This window comes from Coturnix japonica, chromosome 4 (assembly GCF_001577835.2).
Source record: "Coturnix japonica isolate 7356 chromosome 4, Coturnix japonica 2.1, whole genome shotgun sequence".
Lineage (NCBI taxonomy): Eukaryota > Metazoa > Chordata > Aves > Galliformes > Phasianidae > Coturnix > Coturnix japonica.
The window spans coordinates 63,433,443-63,459,073 of record NC_029519.1 but is presented as its reverse complement, the minus strand read 5'-3'; the positions used below and the strand labels follow the sequence as shown (position 1 = coordinate 63,459,073).

The following is a 25,631-nucleotide window of genomic DNA, read 5'->3' as shown; positions in this document are numbered from 1 at the left end:
TTATCCATCCAGTGGTCCTCCCATTTTCATTCAAGTTACACATATTTATCCTCTTATTACAAAAGTAATTCAGAATTCTCACTTTGGCAGCTAAATATCTGAGTTTTACAGTATCAATACAATATTAAATCACTTGATTATGCATTATCAGCCTGTGCAGTGATTGATGTATGGGATGGATCTAGGACATGTGAAGATGAAAGCTGTCTTCCCATACAGCCTACAATAAATAAATAAATAAATAAATAATAAAAAATAGACAGATATAATTAATGCGACTGAATACTATCCTGAAGAGTTAGCTCTTATCTTTGCCTATTTCTGCTCACTGTAAATCAAAAGTATTAGCATTCAGTCATTTCACCGTACATTTTTCATTTCTTAGTACCTGACTTCATGCTCTAGGGTTTGATTTGCTGAACTGACAAGCAACTGGAGCTTCCACTGAGACCTATGAATACAAAACATAAAACTATTCTGCTCCAGGAAAAAAAAAAAAGGGAATCCAAAATATATGGGTTCTTGAATCATTTACTCTGTTTCTCAGAACTGTGTTCATATGAAAGACAATCATGTTCCATTATCTATAAGAAACTGATGAAAAATAAGTTTACCATTGTTCTTCAAATAGCTAAGAAAAAATAATTATTAATTACATCACCTTTACTGGTGAAAGATTCTTTAAGTCACTTTTCAACAGTATTCAATAAAATAGCAGAGGTGAAATAAAAATGATCAAATGGTTAAGTAAACAACCTATATCTGAGTGATAATCTCATGAAAGAAAACAACATGTTATGGCATCCATTACACAATAATTATATAGATATAACTGGATGAAATAAGGCTTTAGATACAAGCCCATTTTTCTCACTTTTAGAGTGGGTGCACAAATCTGTAATCATGGTAATGTTACTACGCACAGACTGTTAGAATTTTCACGGGTTTTCAGCTCAGAAATCCTCAATTACATTTATATAATCATGGAAGCACATCTCCTTATCTAACCCTGAATAACTTTTTCCGTTAGATACATTCTTGTCTTTAATCAAATTCAAGTTAATAGCAGTTACCAACGATCTCAAATCTTTACAAAATTTAGATAATACAAGACAGTGCAGAGGACACAGACACTAAATTTCTTATCACCTTTTCTTTCTGCTTCCATAAAGGCTTTAGTGTGAGCTCACTGTGAAATAATATGACACAACCAACAAAGATGTTCAAATTCAACAGCCATCCATAAAATTGTAAAAAAAAAAAAAAAAAAAAAAAAAAAAAAAGAAAAGCTCTAAATTCTTAGTCCTCAAAAATGAGACAAGATTATGAAAATGGAGAGGAAGCAGAAACTAATTCCAAAACATTCACAGATTTCTCACCAGTGCTGAAACACGCTGAAGGAGAATTAGGAGAAAAAAAAAATACCCATCCCACAGCACTACAAATAATCTGTATGTATGCAATTTAGTGACAGACCAATAACCTTTTTGTCACTTCTGAAACCATTTCTGTGAGCTGTTGCATCAATGTATGCAATTAAATTTTAAGTACAGTTGTATTATTTTGACACAAGACAATTGAAAGTTATTACTGGAAGGTAGAGTTCATGACTTAAAGGTACCACAGCCACTTGCATTACTGCTTAGGAAAAACACAGAAAGGAACAAATTCAACTATTCTGTGGTTCAGTGTTGAGCTGAGATGCAGAAAGCATGACTGTATTTATGTGCTTGCTATGGCTTGCCATTCAGTGTACTAGGAAAGGGACAGAGTCACATCTTAGGCACACAGGACAGAAACCAAGCATCAAAAGCAAACTGATTATCACTGCACACAATAACTTGTCACCTTCCTAAATACACAGACAGACCAAATAGCTCTCATATTTGCCAGCCCTGATCTCCATGTAAAAGCTGACAAAGACCCAGTATGACCAATTACACCAAGTCCTTTCCAGCAGTGCTCCTCCTCATTGTGAAGGCTGATGTGGAATCAGCACCCCATTAGCTGAGGAGTGCTCTCAGCTTTACTTCTACTGCTTATAGAAATTTCACAAGCTGACATAAAGATACCACAGCTAAACAAGCGCATATATAAAATTAAAAGCCTGCCATAAGCAAGAGCTGGCTCTCTTCAAGGCTTTCAACTCTAGTCTTATCCCAGTGGCCACTTACAACAGCACGATTTCCTTGTCTCCCATTAGCAAAGAAAACCATGTTCCTTATGATGTACAATTCCTAACACAGGAAAACCCATCCCATTTCAAATTTCATTTCTTACTATTTGCTTCACACATTTTTCACCCCACAGGGATGCCAGTTTAGCATAAGCAAAGCCTATTATTACTTGGAAAAGGCTCAATTTTCTTCACTTTTATAGCTTAACCACCTGTCTCTCATATTTTTTGTTTGTATAGCTGAAACAGGTATCCCTGTAACCACCATCTCAAAAATCTCGCACAGTTTTAAACACTTCCCCAGAGCACTGACTGCCTGTTGACACAAGGACATTTTTAAACATCTTTATTACTAATAAAATTTTAAGTAGCCATCTGGACTCTTCTTTAAAAGTGATTCTCAACAGAAAACCTTTGTGGAAGATTTATCAGGACTGTTCTCTGGAGACCACAAAGGTCTGTATGTTTTAGATCATGTACAGTTACAGGTTTCTGAATTCACATCTTTATAATTCTTTTGTGAAGCTTTATACACCCACCAAAGATCTTGTTATGTATTCACAGTCCAGGTAACTGCTAACAAAGTGTTTGAGCTTCTAAAGAAAGGACAGACTGTGAACATTTCTGTGATGTTTTAAAAGTTGGAACAGTGAAAAATTGATTACCCTCTTTATAGATTTCCACACAGTTGCCACTGGACAATAGAGAAAACAGGCATTATATTCCTTCCAGCAAAAATCTCCCCGGTGAACCAAGAAAAATCTCTGAACAACTGGGTTCCTGTTTTCCTTCAAATTTATTTGAGGAGATCAACTTCTATGATACTGAATAATAAAAAGTATCACCAATCAGTTGTGAGTTTTGTACTGATCAAGAACAAATATAAAGGTAATAAGTCATCCCTGCACAAAACAATAAAACAACAACAACAACAAAAAAAAAAAAAGAAAAAAAAAAAAAGCACAATTACATTTTAAACAAATACAGTGGAGTCCTCTTTTTCAAAATAAAATGTATCTCTCTGAAATCACAGACCATGAGTAAAAATAATGTATAATTCCTGCTTTAATTAATACTAGCAGAAGTGGGAACATTTCTTGATTGAACTGTGATTTTCCTAATGGACTCAAAGTTTTCGAAAGCCTTTCTAACCTTCTCTCATGAAATTAATCTCCAGTTTATAGAATTAAAAAATATTTATGGACAAATATAAAGTTTCAAAACTTTTTAAAGTACCACCTAAATAGGATCAAATGTGAAGGGCATTTCCAAATCTTAAAGGAAAAAATTTGTAGCTATATCCCCATGAATCCCTGTGAATTACAAATATACCTCATTTTATCATAGCTGGATCACTGCTGGATTTCCCTGCTAATGTTAATAAAACTGACGGCTCAGATTTCTGATCCAACCAAACTGAATGAACCTGTAAAATGATGCAAATTGCGAGAAAAGACACAGAGAAAAAGCTTTATTTAGAAGCACTTCAATAAAATATGGAAAGCTCTGGATTGAGTTATAAGGACTCTTTCCTGCTAGGGAGATTTTAAGCATCTGCTGCTCACACAGCCATTAGGTGAAAAGTTGTACTTTAACAATCGACATTACGATCTTTGGTTTAAGACAAAAAATAACTAAGCAAAGCATAAGTCCACACAAAAGCTTTTGACCAGATGGTATAAATTCTCACATGCTTCAAAAACACGAAATGTTAAAACCTATCCAAGTTCAGATTTACTTAAAATTTCAAGTTCAGATACTTTTGATATCTCTGAAGAAAAAGAAAGGCAATTTTTCCGACTTACAAATAAATAAATAAATGTTAGCAAGCATTTATTAGCAGAAGAACAGTATTTTGAGTATGTGAACACATGTACTTATACTTTGAAGAACATGCCTGCAGAGGTACAGACATTTTCTAGAAAACAGCTTAAAGCAGAAGCTTTCCATTGCTGCTAGTCAAAAACCTGGAGGGACCAGATTATGACTTGTGAATTCTTTCCATTTCTGTGATTTAATCTAAAACAATGAAGGGTCTAAAGCATCAACAATTTTTGATATTTATATCTGTGAATGCCTAGTAAGAATCTGATTTTTTGTAAAGTAAAATGATGAATGAAGACAGACATAGCCACTGTTTAGAAGTTATTCATTCCTATATTTGCCTAGGCATTTTGTCATGAAAGTTGTAAATGAAAATAAGAAGCTTCACAAATCAACACAGTTTGCAAATATGTGATCTCCTTTTCATTACTTATATACTGAAATAGCCATAGGATAAAATACTTAAAGTTTACTGAACTCTTAGTAAATCCATCCTAAACAATAAAATTCTTTATGAGGACAATAAAACAAAGGACCAAAACCAAAATATTTGGCTGGAATTCACAGTTTTACTGAATCAAACTTAACAGTCTAAATCATTAAGAATATCTGCCTCACATAATTCAGAAATTATGAGCTAGAACATTATATAAAAATCAAGTAAATTTCAGTTTGCAATGAAATCATTTTCTATTAATGAGAGGTGTGGGCTAATATCCAAAAGAAGAAAGTGACTGTACAGATAAACACTGAGCAACACCACAGTAATAAACTAAATTTAGAACAAAAAACAAAAGCCACAACACATTCCAGTAATATACATATTCTATACTACAGACAGTGAACTGGTAGGAAAAAAACATCATTTGCCTACTATGGTTAACAAACTATCTTCATTTACCACTTCCACATTTATCTTTTGTGTGTGTGTGTACATGTGTGTCACTGAGCTTCCCCTCAAAGCATGATGAACCATATGAGAAGGTCTTGCAGGATCCGGAATAAGTTATGTCCATGTGGATCCTTTGTAGCCTAATGATTCTACCTGTCTCCTACAATCCTTTCACTTCTCAGGTCTCCAATTCCCATCTTTCTTGTGTAAGAAATAGATAAATCTTGCTCATATGAATTTTAAAATAGGCTGAAAAAGCAAAACTTGCCACAAGCAAAATTAACTCTGTTTCAGTGCACATTCTCAGGGTGATGGAATGAGGGGGTCAATCACTACTTAAACAGTTAGTCTGAAACCATTAGTATACTCTGAGTAATGTAGAAAATATAAGCTTCACTTTCATATTCTGTTAAAATGAACTTTGTAAACTTACAGTGTTCTACTAAAGCAGCCTTCAAAATAATGCTGTAATTAGAAAATAAACATATATTAAGAAGTACATATATTACTACATTCTGATAATTGAAGATTACTTATAAATCAGGTGTTAATAAGGAGCAGCATCTACAGTGGCAATTTGTTCATGTAACAGGCCAAAAACTGAAATCCTCAGCACTGATTCACAGGCTGATCTAAAAGCAGCATCCTGACCCAGACACCAGTAAATTGAACCACTCTGTACACAGGGGAGCACAGCCTGGAGAAAGCTGTTATGCCTCATAACTAAGGCGACAGAGGTGTGTCCTGTCATACAGAAATTGCATCAAAATCGCAAAGGCATGATCAAGATAACACTAAAAAAGAACACATAAGCAGCCAGAAAATAAATCCAGAATTAGAAAGATAAAATTGCTCCATTTCACAATACTCAGAGACCCTGCAGAAGCGTTTTGTGTCAGTTGTGTATACTGGTGGGAAGGCTTGTAACATGCAACAATGATTTTTGAGAACAAAGTTTAAAAAAAAAAAAAAAAGTTGGTCTGTGTTAGAAAGGATGGGCAGCTGCAATCTGCAAACAAACTGAAGCCAGAAGGAGGTGTATTTTCCCAGCAGGACCATATCAATTTAAGAAACTAGGACAAATTCAGGAATGAAACAAAATACTGGACCAAAAAAAACCAAACTCTGGCAAGACTGACATTAATGGCAAAGTTTCAGATGACATTCACAAAACTGGAGATTCACTCCAGGTATCTGTGCTGAGATCCTAAAGGCAACAGCTTTCCTTACACTGTCCTGCAAATACTGGAAATGTATTCTTAACTTTTCCATTTACATAGAAGGACAATCAGCTTGATCAAGATCTGTACAGACCTCTTCAGATTTATATAAAAACATCAGTATGCAGTGTAGGAGAATTAAATTTGGGTCTGCAGATGAAAGAAGTGTAGAATTAGAAAATCTGAACTGCCAGCACCACCAAATCACATAGTAAAGCAATGAGGTTTCTTCTGCTTTTGTACCTGCAGCATATTATTCTAACCTACATTTTTACTTCTCCCTGTAAAATACCTGCTTGTGTCAAGAAATATATACTTGATATTTCTATGCTTCATTAGTGAGAGAAGGGTGAAGAAATAGAGTCTCTGAAATACAGCTTTGTGTAAATGTAACACTTTTACTCCCATACTACCACCTCTTATTGAGAACATCAACAGACACACAAGTTTTGCATTTAAAATGTTAATTGTACACATAGGACTTTGCACTTGCATATGGTCTAAGATCACCCTCAAACCAGATTTACAAGTTTTATGTACTGCATATTGTCACTGAATAACAAGAAGAAAAGACTAAGCAAGTCACGTATCTCATGCTTTCAGCTGTAAAAGGAAAATGAGAAATCTGTAAAATCCTAATACACATGTTTACAGAGCACACAGAAAACACTCAGAGAAACAGCTGATGTGTCTATTCAGTGTGAAATAAGCCCTTTCTAGATAAGTCACACAAATGTCAGGTATTTCCTTTGTGTGGTTTGTTCATTTTAAGCAAGACAAGATGCTAGAAATTCCCTTGCTTCTCCTTGTTAAGAAAAGTAGTTCAACCTGAAACAAACCAACCTGGAAGTCAGAATCCAGCTTCCACCCGGTCACCGCTGATGACCAGTCAGCACTGTTTCTTTCACTTCTCTTATGGCTACTCAGAGGTCTAATGAATTTTGCCTTGATCAGTTTCTCAACTTTCATTATGACCCCTATCTCCTGGCTCATCAGATTTCTTGCAGCCCAGTAAATTGGCAGCTGCTCAGTTCCTTCAGGGGAGAGAAGTGAGAGTCAATTGTAATAATGGGCTGCAATTACTCCTGTGTTGTAGGAACTGAGCTGCTGTTGCTGACTGCTGTCATTTTGTCCGCCTTTGAACTTCTTTATGACCCATGGCAACGAATTACAGCCCTCGGCTGGAAAAAAACATCACACCTCTCATCATCACACAGCATCCCACAGAGCCTCTGGACCAAGTGCCAGACTGGCTGATTGGGGAACAGGAAGCAGAACACAAAGCCACATTAATTACACCAACGCAGCCTGCTGCTTCAAGACCTTTTTCAAACCTTGCTCAGGTATCTTTAATACATCACTGCATACAGCAGCCTACTGACAGTAGGCATGTGCAAATGTGGATGAGTGCAGTATGGTGAATAGAGACTCCTCTCTGTCTAGACAGAGTTTGGAAAGAAGCACAATTTAAAAACACTTGTCAGTACAAGAGACAGACATACAACAATTTTGCCATAATGAAAATGGAGTCATGGCAACCAAATAGCAATAAAAATACATTTAAAATAATGTAACTTGCCTGAAACAGAAAGAAATGACTGTGAATTGTAATACTGTTAAATACTAGATAATAACATAATCCCAAGAGGATTGCAGAAGTCAATTGAATATATTCAGTTCAAGTGCATAAAGGTACAAAACAAAGGTAGCTGTACAGTTCCTCAAAGACAAATCAGAAATAACTGAATCTATATCCTCAAACTGTGTACATCATCAGACATCACTTAAAAAACAGACCAGACTCTTCTACCTCATATCACAGCTATCCATCTTCTCTGTTATTAAACTGAATATGTGCCTTCCTCAGCCACTTCCCAGTTCTGTTCTTGTGGCCCTCCAGCTGTTTCACTGCCAACTGCTTTGGTAACTTTTGACCTTAAGTGAAGGTAGCAGAGGTCTAAATTCAGTGCACAGAATGCTTTGCAGAAATTTCTTCAAAAACATTAGGTTCCAATCAATAATTCTGCTGGATCTTTGGGGGAGTCTGACCCACAAGCTGAAAAAGAAACAAGTTTTGACCAACGTTTTCTAGAAATATCTTTAAGATATCAACTCTAATGATTGAGTTTTAAAACGTGCCTTCTCTAACAAGACATTATTTTGAGTGCAAAATATTTGTGAGGGAAAATTTAATTTAATAACAATAGCATTGAAGTGTTTCATGAGGCAATAATTCAGTTTGAGTTGATTAAGTTCAAATTTGTCAGCCTAGCAATTTATTAAGCAGAGATAGAAATTATTGCTGAAAAAGCACACAGGGGTATTCTCCATATTTTTGCTGTGCTGTAAACCATAAACCTCTTCCCTCTTGCTTTAAGGATGGTGTGTCTATTAAAAATAAAGTTTGTAGATATTTACTTTGCTATAACTTTGTTACTATCTGAAACAATATCACGCTGCTCCAAATAACACAAAGAAACTACAACTAACAAGCAAAAATTTATTTCATCCAGAAGACAAAAATGTCACTTCAGCTACAAAATACATTAAATTTCTCAGTATTTTAAGGATCATCTTTCTAATACTTATTTTTCAACCATCCACTATTCACCTTTTATGAAAACTTGCATGGTCTGACCTATACAGATAACTGAACAGTAGTGCAATCTGTTTTCATTCCATTATTTTAGCAGACCATTAGTGACTTCAGCCTGCTCTCTCTCCATCGCCAGGGGAGTTACTTTTCCCTTTTTCCACACACACTGTGTATAACACAACGATTCTGGAGCAACCGTCTGCTGTTTGGTTGTAACAAAAAGGTGGGGAGTCGAAGAGCAGAAAGGGAAAAAGGGAGGGAGGAACTAAAAGTTCTGGACATCTGAAACAAATTGCAGTGATTCCAACAGAGCTTAGAATAGGGGTGTCCAATCTTAAAAATTTACCTTGAAACAGCAGAAATCCACAAATGAACAGCTTTCTCCAAGAACACTGAGCTTTGCCTGATAGTGCAAACTAACTATGTTATGATCAGTCATCTGCTTTTAAGTACTCAGAGTTCTAGACATTACAGTGCTGGTAATTACAGGTATACTTTTTGGCCTCTTGCTGGTGGGTGCTAATACATTTTATTTAGCATAGCTACCAAGGATAAGAATTTGATCAGCATGACATGACTGTCAGCATTCAACTGATCATACCCATCAGATTAGGCAAATCTTTAAAAATCCTGCTCCTCACTGGGCACATAAATAGTCTCACCTCTCTAAAATGTTAAAGTTTAGCACTCCTAAGAGGATATCTATACAAATAAACACATACATAGGCAATAAAAAAAATAATCCATTTGTGACACTTCTTGTGAGAGTTCTGCCACACCAAATAATTTAAGATTAAAGTTTTATAAACTGAATCTAGTTAATTGTGTTGTAACAGACTTCAAAAATAGCAAGTCCATAACAAATGTCTTACATAAAGTTACAATGCAGGTAATGGCATTTTTAAGTAGTTTGGAATATACATATACATTACATACTGCATGTTTGTGCCTATATTTATGGTTGTTAAATTAATGTTTCAGTACGAGTGTGTTTTCTACACTGTCTCAGAAATACTTTGCTCTTCATTTTTATGACAGTTTTTGCAGCTTTACAACAACATTAACATTTCAGCTATATTAAGTAGTTTTATATTTGAAATGAAGTATGCAGCATGTCTGCCATGAAAACTGACTGATACATTTACAATTAAATAGGAATTTCCCCCAAGAATGCATTAATAGCTATCTTACAACAAGTAGATCTAAAACTTTCAGCTGCTCACAGTGTGCTGTGCCACACAGTGAAATCCTTTTTCTTTACAATATTCAAACAAATCTTAATTTTCTTCACTACTAACTTTAACTTTTACACAATCAAGGTAGCCAGTTATATGCCCATTAATCATTCCAGAAAGCTCAACTAAGCATAATCATGAAGCTGATAACTTTGTTTGTTCCCATTCCCTACCCTCCACCCCAAACCAAATTAATTATGAAGCTTTTGAACACTATGGAAGCGTTAGGCTTTCTGTCACACTTCATGATAGCTTATAACTTAGTGAGACATTAACACCATAGAAGCAAACAAGGAAAAAAGGTGCAATGCAAGGTTTAATTTAACTGCACAGAGAAATAGAGAGGAACTTAGCATTAACTTATTTTTTATTCGATAGAATTTTGCCTTCTCTTTAATTATATCTTCAACAACCTAGAGCAATATCCCATAAAAATATTTTTAAATGCAGATCTTCCTGTACAGATGGGTCACTGTCACACTGTTTTTGTCTGATTCAATCACATTATTACTGTATTAATATAATATATAAGATGCCTTTTTTCTTTTTTTTTTTTTTCTTTTTTCTTTTTTTTGAGTAAGGGTACAGTTAGTTGAAATCTGTAGAAGTTTAATTGAAAAACCCTCCCCCATATCAACAGAATTCCCTGCTAGAATTCATTTCATACAGCACACAAGCCAAAACCAGAAGCTTTTAAACTTTCTTACAGAATACAAGTTATTTTGCACTTAGTTGTTCTTGATGTCATGCACAGCAATTGATCTTTGCCACGGTTTTGAGTGTGGAAACACTGGAGTGAACTGCATGCCAAGAAACTGCTGGAAAATTAGGAACACAACCTTAATCTATCACCCCTGCTACAGCTTGATGCAAACAACTGTATTTAAAAAAAGAGGCTGGATAATTTGATTCCACTTCAAGTCACCAGTATATATTTGATCTCAAAACATGCTTTCACCTTAATTTTCTCTTCCCCAATATGTTTCCTTGGATTTCTACTATATATTTTTACATCTTGCCATAGATCATTTAGAAGAGTAGATCCTGAAGAAATCGAACAAGGACAAACAAGGGCACAGGTTCAGTAACACTTCCATTAGCTCCACATATTTAAGAAATTCTATATAAGATTTATTCCTACGATTATAAGCACATTTGAAAATAGTCTGCACCAGCAATCAAGCAGGTAACTTTACAGAACTTCCCAGTATTTGTTACAAATAACAGCTTATCACCAAACATCTCCAAACTATGTGTGTTCTCCACGTGGAGAGGGATGGATTCTTTCTCGTTGTTTTTTAGTCACAGTAATTCAAAATGCAGACACTGCCCCACACCAGTACATATCCATCACTTCATTCACTTTTCATTTACCACCTACGAACTCTTCTAACATCTCATGGCATTGTCCCTCAAATTTTCTTTAGCTCTCTTTAATCCCTCACCCTTTTCCCTCTCCAAAAAGATCAGTGGTTTTTGTAACACATTACATCACAACACCTCAGCTTTAAGTAGCATCCACTGAACTGTCACTCAAGCTACTGCTCAGGACTCCACATTAGCTCAGAATCTTTTAGGCAATTATTTTGCTCTTACTCAACTTACACTCAAATTCTCTTCTTTCAAATTGCTGCTGACATCACCCTCAACTGGTTTGAAATTCACAATATTATCACAGCAATACAGCAATAATCACAATGAAGATCTCACACAATAAATATTTGTACACATCCCTTCCAGTGACTTTAACCTAACTTCCTTTCCTTCAGATTACAAACATCTTGTATCTCTGACTTGTCTTTCCACCTGTGCCTCTCTTTATCAGTTCTCTACATTACTGAACATGTTTAATCGATCATCTCCTGTAATACATTGCTTGATGTTGCCCAGTTTTGGATTAAATGCACTACTAGCATTAGAGAGGAAATGGAAATTATTAGGTACTATCTTACTGGTTCATTCAACATACATAAACATTCCCATCTGCCACAGGGCAAATCATTTCAATCTTTGACAAAACAAAAAAAAACCAAACACTCTGAAATCAATAAGAGTACTCAGCCAAAATGAAATAAGAGGCTTGTTGTTTTTTGTTTTTCCTTTTTAAATATGAAATGGATACTATTTCTCATACACAGAAGAATACTCATCATTATTCAAGCTTTAACTTGGAGTCATGCATGGAGTGAAAAAGTTGCAAATAATCATGGCATGCAGCCATACATACCATTTTGCAGTCTTTCTATTTTGCTGCTTTCTCTAATACCCCATGTAAATGCATCTATTTTGGAACTACCTAAGGCAGTATCAAAAAATACCTCAAGTTATCTTTATCAAAGCCAAACTCTAGTGCAAATACTGTGACACATAGGCCCTTCCCTGGCTTCAGCTTTACCAGTGAAGCTTGTATACACCCCAGTGAAGTGGGTATTTTCTGGCAGACCAGGAAAGCATCTGTCACAGCCCTTCTGATGGTCACAGAGGTAGGTTATCACTAGCACCATCGCAGTAGCCTGACATTTCAAGCCAGCATTTGAGCTGTCATGAAGGATCAGATGACATGTTTTTATTTAAGCACGAACAATTTTGAAATAGAAATGGGAGTTTCAGCAAGTTGCAGGTTGAACAAATTGATTCTGTACGATCTATTTTTCACGCCTGCTCCAGAGAGGAAGTTTAAGAAATTCACACTACATAGAGAGCCAAAGAAATTGATGGTTTCTTACTAGCACTATATCACTGCCAGAAGCTCAGGCTAACCCAATCACTTTTTAACTAAAAATGGGCCTGAGACATGATGTTCTGATCTCAATCCGAACTTCACAAAGTTCATGTTGGTTATGTTAGGATTTGGCATTTGGCTTAGGATCTTCTCCACTTTTAACAATGAAGAAAAATCCTTTAAAGCACCAGTGGACTCTCTTCTATCAAGTTTAATAGAAATCAATAAATCAGCTTGATCCGATCTCATTTCAACATTGTAAGAAGTCTAAATAGGTGCCTTTTAGCACTGCAGTTTTAATAAACCCTTCTAAGTCTCTCTGGGAGTAGTTCTCAAGTAAGGATGTGAATTCCAATATGAGCAGAATTTAAGGACATCCCTGGATGCATTTGCTTGGTAATTAATGGCTGAGGCACTAACTTAAGACTGGGAAAGATTTGTAGAACATCAGAGCCCTCTACTGGACTAGAACTACATTACTGGACATTTCTATAATGCAGCAGTGACAACGATACGTTTTTCAACTTTTAGATAAAACACAAGAGGTACTGGGAGAACTACATTGCATGAAAGCTTGAAGACAGGAACTATTTTTTCTAATTTCTAAATAGACAGAAGTCACATAGAGAAACAGATGTTTGTTTAAATGGAGGATCTAACAAGAAACCTCTTAGGATCATTTGACACAATCGGTTTTAAGTAAACAGGTTTTGGAGAGGTGCTAGTTTTGCATCATTGTTCATAAATTTTATTGAAGGAGAAGGAAATGACAAGCTGACAGCATGCATAAACTTCATTCTGTTTCAGGGCTCAGTTTTGGTTTGCCTTTTGCTGCACTGCAGTTACTGGCCTGTGCAGAGCATCCACATAGTAGAAAGGAATAAAAATCTCATCAAAAGGCTGTTTAAAGGTGTGCTTGCATGATCAGCTAAAACAAATGTGAACTCATAGATACTGAAAGAGCACAGCTGATACAGTTTACCAAAGAGATGCCACCGCTCTCTCCCCCCCATGCAATAAATTCAACATACACATCAAAACATGCAAAATAATAATTGCAAATGCACGTGTAAGAGAAAATTGTTAGGGGAGGGAATGCAAAAAAAAGTGTTAGATTATCTTAGATTATTCATAATTTTTAGCCTGAAGGCTATCAAGAAACCTTGAAAAGTGAATGGCTCTGGAACACTGTTTCCCACACAGAAGAGGGCACAGTAAGTGAAGAAGTGAACAAGGACTAGTTACTGAGAGAACATTCATATTTGAAATAAGAGTCTGCTTGTACACAAATTTGAAAGAGTAAGGCATACAACAGCACTTTCCCCAAATCCCCATCCCTGTTCCAACAACTCCTTGGTTGCCAATTTCCTTTCACTAAACGTCCTGTAATAGATTTTCTTCCAACAGTTTGCACAGCCATCCATTGAGCTCCCGTTTATACCCTCTATCTACAGCATCCTAGGGAGTGCCACAGTTAACTGCATTACATCATAATAAATTTACAACTAAACAAACAAAGTAATAATTTAAAAAAAAATAAGCACAAATTAAACAATAACAAAAAAACACAACTCTAGATTTAGGAGCTGGAATGTAAGCTACTTTGTGTTTTCTAATACTGGATTTGCTTAATATATTACAGTGCACAACAAGTCAATTCAGGCTCTTAAAAACACAAGGAACATTAACGCTGAACATTTAGATGAAGTGTCACTTCAAATATGTGATATATATAAGTGCATTGTGGCATTTTCTAGAGCACTGTACTACAGGAGAACATTGAAAGCAGTGCACAAAATAAGCTGATTTAGTAGAGTACTTATGACACACACTTTTAAGAGTAAATTAATCCTACCCCTGCCACTAACCTGTTGTGACACTCAGGGCTTTTCATTTCACCTCACTACATATTCATTTTTTTCATTGTAAAACAGGTATAATGACACGTCTCTTGCTTTTTGAGGTCTTCTGAGACCTGTAGCAATAAAGTACTATAAAAAAAAAGATATGCATTTATATTCACAAAGAACCATCAATTCTAACACCAGTTAAATCATCTTTTCAAGCATTCATTCACAAAATGCACATGAAAAATTTACCTGCTCATTTTTGCAGATCCACACAGTACTCCCTTGAAGTAGAATAAAGATTTTGGCTTTGTATCCTTTCAGTTCAAGATATCCACTTTTCTCAGGAGCAACACAAATTCGAGAGTGAGGGTTATTATCAGATTGAGATTTCACGGCGTTGAGTATTTTATTAACCCAGTCATTCCTTTCTTCTAAACAAGGAAAAGATTAGATAAAGGTTATATGCTAAGCAGCAGCCCCACTTTCTTCCATATTTTTTTTCTTGTTCTTCCTATTATGCCTTCCTTGCTAGTTGATGGTATAACTACAGCATAACAGAGATAACATGTACCTTGAAAAGGAAGTAGCAAGGAAAAAGAAACACGAAAAACAAACATAAAAGAAGACAGGCTATGCACTCAGTTAACTTCCATAAATAAACAAAAATTGAAGGTTATGGAAATATTAATTACAGTTTTCTAAAAATCATGACTGCTAGTTCTAAAATGCTTAATTTCAGAGAGCCTAAAGACTGAAGTGACATACAGGTTTATTTATTATTGATCAGGCAACAAGAAAAAAACTACGGGACGTAAGCAAATAGTATGGAGCCTAAATATCATCCATCACTGAAGAGAGAAGCCAGCCCCAGCACTATACTTTTTCACCATGCTTTTATGCAACATTTGGCAATTCACAGAGTATTCCATTAAGGTGTAGTGGTAAAGCTTGATATTGTCAAGGGCGCTGAGTAATCAAGAAAATAAATGTTTGAATATGTTTTGCATGCGGTATTAGTTTAGCATCTTACAAACATATGAACACAAGTAATTGAAGTAATAGAGTTCCAATCAGTTGCACACTCTATGTTCTGACATTTCACCAGACTAAGATCAATATGCATTATAACTGAATACTTTGAATGAATTAGACATTCTCTGCATGACAGAGACATCATGAATACTTCAATTCTTTTCTCAAAGTGATTCAAGTCATACATACATATAATATATCCTGTATGTTTTATATGTCATTCATGGTGCATCTACAGTTGACATGATCAGTGCCCAGCACTGTAAAGAGGACCATCAGAACAGTAACGTGCTCACTTCATAAATGTAATGTGAGCAAGAACAAACAAATGAATTTAAGCATCAGAAATGTGTCTGGAGAAGAGGAAGACAGCACCTGACAGACTAGCACAAGGAAAGTGATAGAAGAGCTCCTCTTATAAGTACAGGTTTTGTTTTAAGACAACTGTTACATTCTTGTCTCTTAAAGTAGTTTTAAAAGGTCATAGAAATATTTTGGTATAGAAGATGACAAAATTAATCTAAAAGGTGTGTTTTATTAAAAAATATTATTAAAAAGAAAAAATATATATTTTAATAACTTTTTAATAATAATTTAATTTGAATTAAAACATAATCTACTCAAATTCTCTAAAGTTTTAATTCAGCACTACAGCCTATTTCATTGACTTCCTCCAAATGTCCTAAACTTTCCAAAATGTTACACATAATTTTCCCCTACCTACTTTAATTAAAAAAATAAATAAATAAATTGTATTTTCAATTTGCAAAACAAATAATCAGAGCACTAAAAGACAAGAAAACAAGTGCTACATTCTACAGATTATGGACGTTAATATCAAGGGACACAAGTCAACAAGCACAATGACAATATTCTATATTTTGATACTTCAGAAGAAATTAAGTAAAATTCATATTTGAGGTCCACAGGATGAAATATATATAAAGCTTCTATTTCAAAATGTTTTAAAAGAAATGTTCTTAGAGTAGTCCCAGAACAATTTCTAGTCACAAATTTACAGAAAGAATAGCATAAAATGACATTTTGTGCACTTACTTGCCAGTAAGCAAGCAAGGTTATTTACATAATTTACTACGAATACATCATCCACCATTGGATACTGTAAGGATCAAATTGCTTGTACGATATCAACTTATATCCCTAATGCGACAGTAACAGTTTCATGACCATATCACCAGGTCCAAAGACAGTTGCAAAGTAAATGAAAATACAATTTAATGTGCAAAAAGTGGCTGCTCTAAATATACTTTTTAAGCAATGTAAGCTGCTAACATTTTACAGTATTTAAAGATAATAGCTCATAAAGCAAATTATGGCCCTACAAAAAAAAAAAAATAATGTGCTAGGATGGTTATGTTCTAATTTATAAAAATGACCAAATTTGTTTTGGAAAAGAAAGGCAAAAGTAATAAAAATAGACCTACTTCTTAGCTAAGAGCATAAAAATGTCTGAACTGATTTGAGCCAGACCTGATAAGGATTTGTTCACTAATGCTGCACTCCTGTTGCAGCCTGCAGCAAATGTATACAACCAAGCTATAACCCATAAAAATGAGATTTGATAAAGGAAATGCTGAGAGACTCCTAGCTATAATGGGTCTGGCACACAGTGCTGTAAATGCATACAGAATGTCTCTTTTCCTAGGTATTCCAGTTTATTTGATTGTTTCCATAAATAAGTCATATATGCACTGACATTAATTCTACATATTACAGCAGTAGGGTGATAAAGCATATCTACTATATGCTTCTAGCATATAGACTAGAAGGTGCACTAACTTCCTCTTTTTGTACTCTCTACCAGTAGTGCTGAAAATAATGTGTAAGGCAGTAAATAAAAACAACAACAACAAAATATCACATTGTCTCTTATCACATTATCACATCCAAACCATCAACTTCATTGTTGCTCTTCATCAATTTTATATCAAGTACTGACTGGGAGCAGATGGCTGATAGTACACAGTCTGCAAAAGTTACTAGTGATATCTAATGAACGTCCAGGAAAATTCATCTTTGGAAATAATGGGAGAGGAGGCGGAAGAACTGGAAAACAGCGTTATTATTTTGATATTTTACAAAGTATTTTATTTCTTATTACAAAGATTATAGTTATCAATACCTTTTGCAATACAACAATTCATACTTAACATAATTGAATTTCCCAGCAATGACTACGTGGCCTTCAAGAAATCGTTAGAATTACACATTTGTGTTATGCATACCTTCTTTATCCACTCGGAAGACAAAAGTCCTATGGGATGTAACAACTTCAAATTTATTCTCTCCATGAACTCTAACTGTTGATATAGCAGAGAGTAGTATTATTCCCTTTGAGAACACTTCCTATAATAAAAACACAAAAGAAGCACTTAATAGTTGTTAATAAATGTCTCCCAGGTAGTATTATGCACAATGATGTTTAGGATGCTCACATTCTAAACTGTTCTGTGCTCCTACAAGTTCAGCATTTATTATTAATAAAACTGCATCAATTAGTAAACCATTTCACTATCCAAACACAGCCCACTTCATTGCTGTGTGTCCATGCTCATATTCTGCCTTCTAAAATAGAAGAAAATCCCATAGTGAAGAACAAAGCATATATTAAACACCACTTAAGAAGACATCTCATGACACTGCTGAGTGACAGTTACGGTGGATGGGGGAAGGGCAATGGATGTCATCTACCTGGACTTCTGCAAAGCTTTTGACATGGTCCCTCACCACATCCTTCTCTCTAAAGTGGAGAGGTATGGATGTGAAGGATGGACTGTACAACGGATTAGGAAAATTGTCTGGCTGGACACAGCCAAAGGGGTATGATTAATGGTACTGTGACCAGGTGGAGGGCAGTCATGAGCAATGTCCCTCAGGGATCAGTCTTGGGACTGGTTCTCTTCAACATCTTCATCAGTGACATAGATGATGGCATTGAGTGCAGATGATACCAAGCTGAGTGGTGTCGTGGATACACTGGAAAGAAGGGAAGCCATCCAGAGGGACCTAGACAGGCTGGAGAAGTGAGCCAATGTTAACCTAATGAGGTTCAATTCGGACAAGTGCAGAGTGAAGCACTTGGGTCAGGGCAACCCCAGGTATTTATACAAAGTGGGAGATAATCTCCTTGAGAGAAGCCCTGCGGAAAGGAACCTGGGAGTCCTGGTGGACAATCACTGGGTATGAGCTGGCAGTGTGTGCCTGCGGCCCAGAAGGCCAACTGTGTTTTGGGCTGCATTGAAAAAGGGGTGGCCAGCAGGGAGAGTGAGGTGATTGTCCCCCTCTACTTGTGAGGCCCCACCTGGAGTACTGCATCCAGACCTAGGGCAAAAGGAGCGCCACTAAGATGATCAGAGGGCTGGAGCAACTTTCCTATGAGGAAAGGTTGAGGGAACTGGGATTGTTTAGCTTAGAGAAGAGAAGGCTCCAGGGAGATCTCATTGCAGTCTTCCAGTACTTGAATGGGGCATTTAAACAGAAGAGGGAACACCTGTTTACGAGGGCTGATATTGATAGGACAAGGGGGAATAGTTTTAAACTGAGACAGGGGATGTTTGGGTTAGAGATTAGAAGTTTTTCCACACAGAGGGTGGTGGCACACTGGAAGGTCATGCCCATGGAGGTCATGAATGCCCCATCCCTGGAGGCATTAAAGGCCAGGCTGGATGTGGCTCAGGGCAGCCTGGTCTAGTGGTTGGTGGCCCTGCATATGGTGGGGGGAGGTTGAAGCTGAATGACCACAGTGGTCCTTTCCAACCCAGGCCATTCTATGATTCTATGATTACATGATTTGATGGGGCAGGGAGAAGCTGAAGCAAATACACAACACTTCACAAGTATTTCTGAACAATTCCTGGATTACAGAGTTAATACTGCTTCTCCTGTCACCAACATGCTTTGATCAATTGGTTTTCTGACTAAGATAATTCAGATACACTGCTAAGATTTATGATCCAGATGCAGTAATATTCCAAGAGGTAGCTCTCCCATAAATAATTTGTACTGCAATAACGTTCTTCCTGAAGTATAAATTATTATAACAGACTTTATACAAGGACTTAAGGAATCACTGTGAATGCTAAACATGGAGGACGCCTTTTCTGTTTACTGAGTTTAATATACCACCAGTTTTCACCAAATTCATAGTCTTATGTTGTTTCACTTCTAAATACTAATATATTTCAATGAGTGCTGTTTGAAAAACTGCAATTTACTGAGAGTTATCAAGATGTAACTTTATTTACACTCAAGAACTACTCTGTAATTCAGAATCATCTCAGTTCTGCACGTGTAATTTTATCATGGCTATATTTATTTGAAGATGGACTTTAAACACAGCAATTTCATATCTGTTAAAAAACACAGGTATTGTGTCAACTACAGATTCCTCACAATGAAAAAGCAAGCCTACTACAGATGGTATTTATAAAATTGCTCATATACAATTATATTATGGAGTTTGCAGGCATCTACTGGTTATATTTGGTACTGTAAGAGAATGATTTAGACAACTTTTAGTAACAGTTACTTCATTCTATTTGTCTCTTTTTAAGCTCAATATGGTTTGCGCTTGTTACTTAATTATCCTTCAGACATATTTATACTGAAATGCAGTTTAAACCATGAGAATTTCTCAATCTTCTTTCTACACCAGGTTCTCTTTTATGTGCAAGAACTAATACCTAATGCTAAAAGCCCTGACAGATCAAGACAATACTCAAGACAAGAAACTAGGTGATTTAAGGAAACAGAAAACAAAACTAAAGAAACAAAAAACAACCCACATCCTTCCACAACAGACAAAACATGACCTATTCTAAGAACCATGATTGTCCTACTTCGAAGTAAACAGAGTTGTCCATGTGAAAAGTAAAGACTTTTTTCTGAATCACAAATATATTTGTCAGGAATCCCAAAATGTTTTTACATTAAAACTTTCAATACAGCCAGCAGTTTCACCTTACCAAGTACATTAGAGCAGCAAAATTTACCTGCTGAAAGGACCAAGAAACGTGAAAGAAATATAATGCAAATTGAATAACTAAAAAGAATTCTGAAGTGATGCCTTCTTTTCTTCAGTTTGCTCTCTCTTCAGTTAACCACATTCCGTTATGACAAAAACCACATGAGATACTGATTGCTCTCACCACATCAGTTTGCTCAGGACAACAAAAAACAAAAATAGAAGAAAAGTGCACCACCACTAATTCAAACCAAAACAATTCACAGGAATTATTTTTATTATATAGAGAGAGAGGTAAGGGAAAGAAGAGATCTATACTGATTAGAAGTTGACATAAAACTAAAACAGGGTTAGAAAAAAGTTAGAAAATTCAAATTATTCAGAGAAGAATTTATGTAAGCTAAGAACACATTTTCAGGAATATGGCCTTCTTTGTCTTTTCACCTCATCATCCAGTCGTTTCACACTTGATTAGCCACAGCACACTGCTTACCCAATGCAATCCCACAATACACACAGAGCTACGGGCAGACAATTGTCTTTTCCTCTGGTCCCTAAACATCTCCAAGTGTTTCACAAAATCCTAATCTCCCTGGATGTGTCAAGACCCAAAGTTCTTAGATATAAGAAGGTCTTAGCATGTGACTCATCATGTTAATAAATCAGATATCCAAATTTGGACAAGTTAAACACACATACACACCAAGCAGCGACTCCTTCAATCACAAGAGTGCAGTTTTTCACTCATGAAAAAACAAACAAACAAAAAAATTTAGACAAGAATCTGTAAACCAAGCCTCCTGAGAGCTCTTAACTGTCCAATACCACATAAATTCGCAAGTGGAGAATTGAATGTTGGAAGCTTTCTATGCAGCCCATGCTACATTAAATATTCCTCTCAGTAGGAGGGATGAATTTTGTAATCCCGTGCAACAAACAAGCGTATAACAACTCCTGTTCTAGTGACCTCAATATAACTAGTAGCAAGCCTCCAAAAACAAACAAACCCTTCAATCTTTAGATACAAGACTTAAAATTCTTTAAAAGTAACATTTATTTCCCCAATCATGCTACAGAAGATATTAAACTCCAACACTATTTAAGCCATTCTTAATGACTAACTTTTCTGCTCCTTTAAAGCCCTGGCAGGAATAACACAAAGAGGATAACATAATTTGTCCCTCCAATCCAAATATTCTCTTCATCTACATAATCATGTCTACTAAGTGAAGAAAAATAAGCAAGCAAAAACAGGCTGTCTCATGTTCCTCATCAGCAGGCATAATGAAGCATAATGTAAATACTTCTTGCTCTTGTTCTCTGCCCCCTCAGGACATATTCAACCTTTTTCTAATTCAGTTCTTTCCCTTCATAGTCTACTGAAACATGACAATGTATGCACATTTTTTATAAAGTGCAATTCTTATTGATTACCAACACCTATCATAATAAAACCCAAATTACAATACAAAGCTGAATTTTCTTCCAAATTTAATATGCATCTTCAATAGGAAAAGCTTCCCAGTGTTTCAAACAACGCATGTACATACAGCCTCATTTCCAACAAACATGCATGTTGTACAATCATATAACATTTTTGAGCTCAGCAAGATCGGCACTTCTTCCAAAATAAATTAACTAATCATAGAACAACAAAAAACTAATTTTGAAGTCAGCTTAATTAAATAGATAAAAGAGAAGCAAAATTTAAAAACAGGTCTAAAAAATTAACCTATTTTTTTAAATGATGATTCACAAATCCATTTGTATGTCAGTGCAGCAATTGGACAGATCAATACAATGGGAAAGGTGTTACAACAAAGGTGTGATGACAGAAGGACTAGCACAATAGAAAGGTGCTATAAAGGAAGGGAAGAAAATTGCTCACTCACCCATATCAGAATGGATTCTAGGTTCACAGGAGAAAACTTCACCAAGAAGTGACCTCCAGAAAGAAAACCTTCCCCAGTGGGGGTCAGCCCTTAAATGAAATCTAAGAGAGGTGCTGCCAGGCTTCACACCTTCTGGTTACTCAGGTGAATTGCCTTCACCTGTGCTCTGAAGGATGACCAGGCCCTTTCCCCAGATGCTCAATCAGTGGTTCAGGCCTTGGCTCAACAGTTCCATACAGTCATCTATCAGAAGTGATCTACTTGAATTAAAGCATGAACCTGCAAATGTCTCAGGACAATTCAGTCCCTTAGGTGAAGAAAACTAAAAAATCCACTGGAGTCACACTATTATGCTGATTATGGAGAGACCCACTGTAATGGAAACTAGTCCTCCCTTATGTGATTGTTCCTAGAAGTCACACAGGAGAGACATTTATAAAAAGAAACTAGATAGGTGTCATGGGGTATTTTTTGTTTAGACAAGGCTTCCATTCCAAATGTTATATCACTCTCACATACTGGGTTTCTGTGACAAGGTAGACTGTAGCAATCACCAAAGTAACGTCTGTGTTTTTCATTATTCTGTTCCTCTGTAATAATGAATGCCTTATCCTAATATTTTGCAATTGAAAATACAGTTAACTTAAATGTTCATTTACAATTATTTCTAAATGTTGCCTATTACACACATGCATTTTGATCCAAACATGTCACTTACCTTCTCATTATTGTAATAAGAAATGCTGTCTCCATCAAATTTAACCCAGCGCTTCTGAAACATACGTTTGCTGTGAATCAAAGATGAAAATAACATTAAAATGACAAGTTACACTGGCTTTCAAGAATATCTCAAAAGGTCGTATCACATTTTGCTTCCTATGTTTGGGCCTAAACTTTCTGAGATTTAAAATTAGCCCCTTTGAAAATTATAACATCAATTTCAAATATAATAAAGATATCTGGAGATAAGAAGTAGACCATTATTGGAGTTCTGTTACAAATCAGTGTCTTCATGTTTTTATCAGTCAAGTTTCCCCTCTCTTTCTCTTTCTCATTCTCATGCTCTTTATCATATTTGAAGTGACAAAGGAAAAAGAGAGCTTTCAATAATGTACTTTTGCTTCAACCAAACAAGTAAAGGATGAGAACAGGCTATTTTTATTGGAGGCAAAGGAATACTCTTAATAAAGAGCATACCTTTAAATGTTTCAAGATCTCTAATATCACTTCCAAAAAGGAAAGGTGGGAATCTAAAATGACCATCTCATAGGTTCATAAGAAGGACAACTCTGTTTACACCCTATCATACTGTCATTCATTAAGGTCTCCCAAACACTCTCTTCCCTGATCAGTGAACAAATAGCTGTCACACCAAATCATTCAACAAGTACAACAGAGAAATTCCTTTTCAATTTCTGTTATCAACTAGAGATAATTGACTAGAAGTTCATAGGATTATTATCAGCTTCCTGTTAATTCATGCTGTATGAGAACCTCCTTTAAAAATTATGTAATATGAACTTGAAGCAGTCCAGTATGTTCTTTAAAAATGTTGACAGACTATAATTTATCATCAATGAAAGTTTCAATTCTAAAATCTAATAAGTAATTTATTAAAGAGGAACCAGAGCCCACTCTTTTCCCGATGTTATTTCTTCTCATATTAAAGGATGGGTCTGATTTTGAATTAGTAGACTGTGGTAGCTTACTAAAACTTTTATCATATACCAGCTCTGGCTCAATTCATTTATATAATATAAGCACAATAAATCATTATTTTTCATAACCTGGAAAGACCAACACAAAATCTGTTTTCTATGAAAATGTCAGTAATCTTTGAGTTGATACAGAGAATTTAAAGGTAAAATTAAGACAAATTTTGAACAACAAGAGGAATTAAATATGAGATTATATTAGTGGATTCTCTTTCTATTCTGTTCTTCATTACCAAAAATTTCAGAGGAATGCTTGTACTCATATTCCTCTCCCCAAACTTTAGGTACATCAGTAAACTAAATTGAGGAGTCTGTATGCATCATTGTAGATTTCTAACCCCAAATGACAACTTATATTAGCATGAGACTACACAACTCTGAAATCAATGAGATCTCCAGTCAAGGAAATGCTGGATAAATTGGTAAAACAGTATTTCAGAAACAGACTTTGTTTTCACTTACTTTGTGGTCAACAGAGAAGTAGCAAAAATTTGTAGATTAAAAATATTACCAAAAATTAATTATGTATTTTTCATGAGCAGACAGTAACTTTTTTAATATTTATTTCCTGAACATACCTTCTAAATACATTTTAGAAGTAATGCATCATTAAAAGTTGAGAATTCAGAAGTAAATATCTATGTTCTTGCAATAAAAGTAGTTCCCTTCTTCTTCCCACAACAAATAATAGACAGTGAGCAGAGACTTAAAGAGTAATTGAACTGTAATCATTACAAATATCGTACCCTTGAGGCGATAATTTATCCAGCCATCCTGCTTTAACCTTCTTTACTGATGATCCATAAAAGCAAGCATACGGTGCTATTGATTCATTTGCAATTGAAGTTTGAGATCCATCAAATTGTTCAGAATTCATTTGTTCACTGACCAGCCAATTTGATTCTCCAGTTTGGTTCTTAGTACAGGATGATGAGTGGTTTTTAGTTTTATTTTTATTTTTCTTTGAAGAAAAAGAACATTGATTCACAATAGAATATACAGGTTCACATTCAAAATCTTCTGGTGGTAATGATTTGTTTTCTTGAGACAAGGAATCATTCTCCACACATTCCTTTGTCTTGTCATCTTGATTTTTAAGGGAACTAAAAAGTAAAAGTACATTTTATTCTTCATTTATTGCTATAATACATAATATTAATTAGAACAAATATACTGTACGTACTGTAAATGTTTTTATAATCATTCATAAACTTGTAATATCACGTTGTTCTTCTGTCTCTCTCTTTGATAGAAGCCAATTGCAGACAGGAGTCTGAAAGGACATATGAGTATTCTCCTGTGGAAGCTGGCTGCCTGTGGCCTAGACAGGTATACCCTTCTTTGGGTAAGGAATTGGCTACAGGGTCATGCCCAGAGGAAAGTGGTTAATGGAGTTAAGTCCAGCTGGTGACCTGTTACAAGTGGTGTCCCCCAGTGGTCAATTCTAGGGACCATCTTGTTTAAAATCTTCATTAATGAACTGAATGAGGGAA

At 35.5% G+C, this 25,631-nt stretch overlaps 1 protein-coding gene across 5 annotated transcripts in view; it reads right to left on the bottom strand.

The window, feature by feature from the left end:
- The window catches only part of ARAP2 (ArfGAP with RhoGAP domain, ankyrin repeat and PH domain 2), a 115,387-nt gene that overhangs the window by 69,274 nt on the left and 20,482 nt on the right, over window positions 1-25,631 (bottom strand). For 4 of the 5 annotated variants that reach the window (XM_032444250.1, XM_015862521.2, XM_015862518.2 and 1 more), the window contains exons 6-9: window positions 24,885-25,241; window positions 23,142-23,211; window positions 17,794-17,914; window positions 14,765-14,946 (exon numbers count right to left, since the gene is read on the bottom strand). In XM_032444250.1, coding sequence (XP_032300141.1) covers window positions 14,765-14,946; window positions 17,794-17,914; window positions 23,142-23,211; window positions 24,885-25,241 — 730 coding nt within the window. The remainder of the gene's footprint in view (window positions 1-14,764; window positions 14,947-17,793; window positions 17,915-23,141; window positions 23,212-24,884; window positions 25,242-25,631) is intronic. The other variant, XM_015862520.2, reaches the window with a different exon arrangement.